Below are 6,952 nucleotides of genomic sequence, written 5' to 3'. Positions count from 1 at the left end.
TCATGGCAGCAATATATTCACAACCTTGCGTGTTTTTATAATATACGCTCCTTTTTGTCTCCCTAATGATGGCTGTCTCCAATGAATGCTTCGTTTTAAGACACCAACAAATGTTAATGGCACTGAAATTCTGGCATCAAATTCAAACAAATTAAAAACAAATAAAAACTTTGATTTCCACCAATCTTCTTCTTCTGGTTACCTGTGAATGAGCTGAATGGAACGGACAAGGATACACTTGAATTCATGCACTACCAAATGCCTGGATGCCACATGAAGTATCTATCAACTTGGGCTGAGAAACGACTGTGATAACTGTGGCAGTGCAATATGGATAGTATGAGTGTTTTACTGGCGTCATGGTCTAACAGCTAAATTGCAGTCGTGAATTTGACATAAAACTTTACTGATCTTACAGTAAAGAGACTGGTTGTTTCCTTAACTTCAATAATGTCATTTTACAGAGGAAAAGAATAATAACGTTTAAAAGATTATATATATATATATATATATATATATATATATATATATATATATATATATATATATATATATATATATATATATATATATATATATATATATATATATATATATATATTCCGTGTTGAACAAATTACGCGTCAAATTCACAATTTACATGAATAAAAACGTTACGTGTTTATCGTTCGGACATGCGAACAGGTTGCCCATCAATAAGATGATTTGATAAAAGCGACTGCAGGAATCTCAACACGCTTTAATTTAAATTAGTTCTCAATTCTGTGAGATCAAAAGTTAATCCGATTTATTTCATCTCTCCGAAGCAAAATCCTCAGCAGCCGTTGAAACATATGATAGAAGAATCGTCCATTTATAGATTAGAAATGACCACTTGTTGCCTCCAACTTTTCTCTGACATTGCGGCGCATTATATCGAGCTTGGTTTTCTTCGTAACCTATGAAGGGGATTCTTGGACGGAGTAGATGGGTGATTTCAGCCCTCAACTTGAACTGTCAGGCTCCGCGTGAAAGGCCACTTCTGCCTCTCCTTGATTCCAAACTAAACGTTTTTTTCCCTTTGGTAGAATGAATCATTTTTGTAAAATGGTAGAGAAGAAGAAGAAGCATTATTGTTTTAATCCGCTTACGAGCAGTCATTTTCAGACATTTTGGAGGGTGAAACGGCGTCTTGTCTCCTCAATCCGAACTTAAATCCCTGAGGGCCCTGAGCTGCTGGAGACACACACACACACGAACACTCACGCACATTCGCACACACGCACGAACAATGTGATGCTATTGGACTCTTAATGCATTGTCGTATATGTAAATATTATATTATGTAGTATACGAGCATTAAAAAATGCATGTAATAGCAACATAATACAGAATAGAAAAAATGTCCGCACAGAAGCAACAACATACAATACTGCATAATACTATTTAATGAAATTCAGCTGAAATTTTAAATGAAGACACTTCATAAGAACATGGAAAAATATCAATAAACAAATATATGGAAATAATTTCTAATCGGGATTTGAATCTGTCAAGCAAATGGTGATGTGACATTAGCATGTGTGTATACATTTACTACATTTTACACCATTTAATGTCAAGCTGAATTGATTTACTTCATCAAAATACCTTAGGTATAATTGTTTTTGCACTGAATAATTGATGCTCAATTTAACTTTTATATAATATTACATAAATCGTTTATATTTTCTATTATTTTTTTTTTTTTGCAATATTATGCCAATTAATGCAAATTCAATGTGGTGTTGGATGTGAAATTCGGAGCAGCCCAGTAATAAGGAATCTAATATATAAGAAGAGGACGTGATAGTTAGCCTGATCTACAGTCATTAGATCATGTTCGTGCCACAAAAATACACAATTTGCAATTTTAAATTGTGTATATACGTCAACTCGAGATCGGATTAATTACTGAGGATAACATTTTTAAATTCAAATGAAATCCAACAGTTCTGGCATTTCAGCATCGCTAAAACCGTTGCAGACACTTTCAAGTCGTAAGAAAAATTAACGTGAATGAAGTACATACATTAAAACTGTCAGAAATGCCACGTATGAGCGAAACGAATTTGAATACTCTTCGGTCAAAGTTGGCTGTGAAGGCCGGAGATGAGGGATACGGACGATGAACCGAGGTAGGCGGGGTCACGTCACCGGATGAGACAGCTGTGATTGGCTGAGCGTTAGAAGGTCTGGCCCCGCCCAGCCCGACTTTAAAGGCGAGACATGGAGTCGCAGCATCTCCCCTCACTCCCACGGACAAACCCACCAGCCCACGGACCCATGAGGAAACAAACATCATGAAGACCGACCAACGGACTTTGATGGAGATTTAAACGGAAACTTAGGAAAATAAAAAGAATTGGAGTTGTTGAGCTTTGAGAACACACAGGTAAGTTCCCGAGTTCTTTCGTTCTTACAGCTTGTTCTCTCTGTGTGTGTGCAATGAAAAGGAATAAATATGTCATGATAGCCGGATTTATTTATCCCCTTCAACAAGTTCGCTGACCCGAGGCCGTTCAGTAAATCTACATGTAAATGAGTATCATTTGGCATGGATAAAAGCCTCGGGCCGTGGGACAGTCAAAAGAGAGAAAAAAAAAAGAAGAAGCAGAAGAAAACGTGTTCGTGTGTTTTTCAAATTGAGCGGAACAGACCAGCGTTGGTATATAAAAATATGAGTGTATTGTGCGCGAGTCTCTTGACACTCGATCAGACACACCGTGGTTGAGCCCTGACGCGGCAACATCATGACGAATTAAAAGCTCCACGGTTGAATTGCAGTCATTTATAATAAGCAGCCCGCGGGGGTCTCCGTGACCCGTGGGACCTCATGAACACCTCCAAACCAAATGAATAGTGGATCATATCTCCCCGGAGACTGGATGTGAGAAAATAAACAAATGCCATCGCTGAAAATTAGCTCAATTAAAAAAACGGAAATAGAAATGAAATTCGGAATTAAAACTTAAATATCTGTGTAAAAACAAGTCACGTTGTTACACATGCAGTATACTATATATTTACTTTATTTATCTTGAACAAACACAAAACAGCACTTGTTCTATCAGAATAAAATATAATAGTATAAGGTCTCAAATCATTCCACAAATATGAAAAATAATTTTGAGTTAGAAATATATTAACAAGTGAAACATAATTCAAAAACCGCATACAGGAATTGGAAAACCATTAACAATCGTTCATTTCATTTATTATTTATCATTTATTAACTGGAGTTGACATTCTGTATAAATGATATTACTATTTTGATGTTCATGCATGAATCAAAATTATAAATTCGACCTGAAAGCCTTCTCTCTCACGATTATTCTAATTACAGTGATTATATTTATTACGTTTATCATTCTTCTTCTACTTCTTCTTCTTCTTATTACATAAATATGAAAGCTACTGTAATTGTGGCATTTGGTATATTATTTGGTGTATTGCTGATACATATATGCTGTCATTTATTATTCTTTGAAGGGCAATTATTTATTCACATTTAAATGATTTTTGTTTTATTTTATTTTGACTAGCAATTAAAAATAATATAATATTGGGTCTGTAAATGATCTAATGCTGCGCTATAAAGCAATGGTGTGAAGCATTAATCATTTTCATCACTGTTTCGTAAAACGTTTAAAGTGGAGTCCTTATGAATGGAGGCTGATCTGACAAAACTCTTCTCTGACAGTGAAGACATGCAGCACTACGGAGTAAACGGCTACTCCCTCCACGCCATGAACTCTCTAAGCGCCATGTACAACCTCCACCAGCAGGCGGCGCAACAGGCGCAGCATGCACCTGACTACAGGCCCTCAGTGCACGCCCTCACCCTCGCAGAGAGACTGGCTGGTAAGAACTGGAACCCTCATATGTTCACCTCACGTTTCTGTGACGGAGCGTCCGATGACCTTTGACATGTCCCTTTAATTAAACTGCTCCTGTTTTCTTGTTTTTTCTCATCAACGGCTGTGCATTTCAAGACATTATCTTAGAGGCCCGGTATGGATCTCAGCACCGAAAACAGCGGCGTAGCCGGACAGCGTTCACCGCCCAGCAGCTGGAAGCTCTGGAGAAGACCTTCCAGAAGACTCACTATCCTGATGTGGTGATGAGAGAGCGCCTGGCCATGTGCACTAACCTGCCCGAGGCCCGGGTCCAGGTGAGGCAAGCGCTGTTGTGGATAAGCCAGGCAGCGCAATGACGTCTAGAAGTAAATGTTGCTCTGTTCATCAGGTTTGGTTCAAGAACCGCAGGGCCAAATTCCGCAAGAAGCAACGTAGCCTGCAGAAGGAGCAGCTCCAAAAGCAGAAGGAAGCATCTGGCTCGACTGAAGGCCCAGCTGAGGATCCCAAAGCCGACCTCTCTGCCACCACTACCACAACAATCCCTGACGCCCGGACGCCTCCTCCTCCCTCGTCTGCCTCCTCCTGCCACTCGGAGACAGACAACAGGCTCTTGTCAGGAAGGCTGCAGCCTGAAGAGATGAGCGTGGAAGTCAACGTCACGTCTCCGGAGCCTTCGGACGGGGAGTCAGGAGCGGAGGACAACCCTGACAGAGAAGAGGATGACGTGAGAGGAGGAGAAAGGGTGAAGCTCAGAGATGATCTGCTGCAAGGAGATGGTGGAGGCCAGTTGGGAAACAGTTCACCATCCTCCAAACGACACAGTCCTACTCCAGGTGCATGTCTCACCATAAAAAGATCCATAACTATGTAGGACAACGGCGTTGTGTGCAGTAGGTTTGGATGAAGTAGGTTTGCTGATGTGTGTCTAGCAAGATGATACACCCCACGACTACCAGGAGGAACTGCCTTGGCTTTTATTAATAGAGTTTCTAGCAGCGGACTTATGAGAAAAGCCTTACTCAAATGTTTTATCTCAGATGTCCTCTGTCGCAGGAATCCCTGTGACATCCAAGCCACAGCGCATGTTAGCATGATAAAACAACCTAAATATTTGCTTTACTCAAATAATAAAATTAATTTTGAGCAATATATTGACCAGAAAGGACAGATCTACACTGAACCATGGCTTGACTTGACCTTGTTGGGTGACTAAAGTTATCTTGTGTCTGTGTGTCTCAGACTCGCCCCTCAATTCGCCGGCCTTGCCGTCCTCCAGCAGCGTGACCAGTGGCCTGGCCCAGAGCAACTCCTACGCCTCGTCCCCCCTCAGCCTTTTCCGCCTGCAGGAGCAGTTCCGTCAGCACATGGCCGCCACCAACAACCTGATGCACTACCCGCCCTTCGACATGAGCGCGCCCTCCTCTCTGCCCTACCTCGGCATGAACGTGCCATCCCCCTTGGGCTCGCTGCCATGCCAGTCTTACTACCAGACCCTGTCCCAGGCCCAGCAGGTGTGGAACAGCCCTCTGCTGCCCACAGCACCAGGCAGTCTCCCAGGAAGCCTCAACAGTAAGACCACCAGCATCGAGAACCTGCGGCTGAGAGCCAAGCAGCACGCAGCATCGCTGGGATTGGACACACTCCCCAACTGAGGCTCCTGACCTTTAACCTCCCCAACTCATTCAGTCCTCTTATTGGTTCCACTCCCTTCGCAAATTTTATTGCTCAGATTGAATTGTGTACTTCCCTGGGTACAATTTGTGTTATATCTGAGCTAAAAGGGGAACATCAGTATCCAAACTTTCCTTTGCATTTCACCACACTGCCCACTACTGGCTGAACATGGAAAACTATGTTGGTAAATAGTAAAAAAAAAAAACTTCCCCCACTTGACTATTCCAACAGTTTTCACAAAAGTAGTTTGATAAATGACCACATTAAAGGCAGTCAGACTGAAACAGGAATTTGATCTCTCACACTTGCAAAGGACTCAAGATGCACAGTGGCACTTTTTCAATTTCTGGGGAAAGAAATGATGCTTCCATGCAGAAGCAAATCAATAATACAAATGAACATGTTGTGCATGCTGGTGTTGTCTGCTCTCTAAACAGCAGAGGAGCAGAGGAATACTGACTATTTCGATCACACTTATGAAAGCGACCCAAGGGTTCAATTCCATTTCAAAAATAACCCAGTTCCACAACATGGTCGTGAAAGCAACTACACTCCTTATTTAGTTTCTATCCCTGAATCACCGTGTCATCCGTGCATGGAGCTCTGGGGCAACTGGGTGCAGGACTGCAAGGGGACCCCGCTGCTGAATCAACTCAATATAAATGATGGCTCAATGTTCTTGCTTGTATTTGGCGGCTTTCTGATCCACACATTTTCAGTGGTTATCACCATCCAGCGAGCAAATGTAGTTGTGAACCCACCAGATGTTGCTGGAGTTTGATTTCCACGATATAAATATACTCTGCTATTATCATGGGAGTCCATGAACTGCATGCTAGCAGCTCTCTGAAGCACAGTGGGCATCACCCGATTCGAGTCACACCAGAGACAACACTGCATCAGTCTTCTGAAGGTGTAAGTGAAAAAAAAAGAGTAAACAAAAGTTTATTTCCCTGAACTAGGACTGGAAGCGAGTCGGAAACCCTTTCCCGCCAGCAGAGGTGTATTATATGACTGTACATTTAAGAAGATGTATTTCTCAATTGTTTGAAATGTGAGTAATTTATCTGTTTATTGGAATCAAATAAATAATGTACACAGCCGAGTCACTGCCGTTTAATAGTTTAAAACACGAAACGCCACAATTTAAACGTGTCCAGACTCAGTGAAGTCCAGAAGAACCTAGTGAAATACAAACCAGCCTGAGCTCAATGTACGATTCACGTGTTTATGTTTCGGAGCTTAGTTCCATGGTCGTCCTTCATGTCGTACAGCTGACCACCAGGGTGGGACTTCAAAGAATGAATGACCTAATGAATGAATTCATATTTGATGGTAAAATTTACGTTGTAAACAGGTTGTAGTTACTCATTGATGAGTCAACACTTTGTGCTTCTGTC

The 6,952-nt window shown here is 41.4% G+C and overlaps 1 protein-coding gene across 1 annotated transcript; it reads left to right on the top strand.

Moving 5' to 3' along the window:
• Positions 1 to 2,274: 2,274 nt before the first annotated feature.
• Positions 2,275 to 6,650, top strand: dmbx1b (diencephalon/mesencephalon homeobox 1b). The gene is made up of 5 exons (XM_053844181.1): positions 2,275 to 2,413; positions 3,722 to 3,882; positions 4,014 to 4,192; positions 4,267 to 4,711; positions 5,118 to 6,650. Exons 2-5 carry the CDS (start codon positions 3,729 to 3,731, stop codon positions 5,528 to 5,530), a joined length of 1,191 nt encoding a protein of 396 aa, XP_053700156.1. The 5' UTR covers positions 2,275 to 2,413; positions 3,722 to 3,728; the 3' UTR covers positions 5,531 to 6,650.
• Positions 6,651 to 6,952: the final 302 nt, after the last annotated feature.

Source organism: Synchiropus splendidus, chromosome 1, assembly GCF_027744825.2.
Source record: "Synchiropus splendidus isolate RoL2022-P1 chromosome 1, RoL_Sspl_1.0, whole genome shotgun sequence".
NCBI lineage: Eukaryota > Metazoa > Chordata > Actinopteri > Syngnathiformes > Callionymidae > Synchiropus > Synchiropus splendidus.
Note: the sequence above shows the minus strand (reverse complement) of the source record. Positions and strands in the feature narration are given on the sequence as shown.

What these genes read in the sequence shown, in the direction of transcription:
- dmbx1b (XM_053844181.1), top strand. Translation starts at nt 3,729, where the DNA reads ATGCAGCACTACGGAGTAAACGGCTACTCCCTCCACGCCATGAACTCT. An exon ending in CCTCGCAGAGAGACTGGCTG is followed by an intron (nt 3,883 to 4,013) that starts GTAAGAACTGGA and finishes GTGCATTTCAAG; the next exon opens with ACATTATCTTAGAGGCCCGG. An exon ending in TGCCCGAGGCCCGGGTCCAG is followed by an intron (nt 4,193 to 4,266) that starts GTGAGGCAAGCG and finishes TCTGTTCATCAG; the next exon opens with GTTTGGTTCAAGAACCGCAG.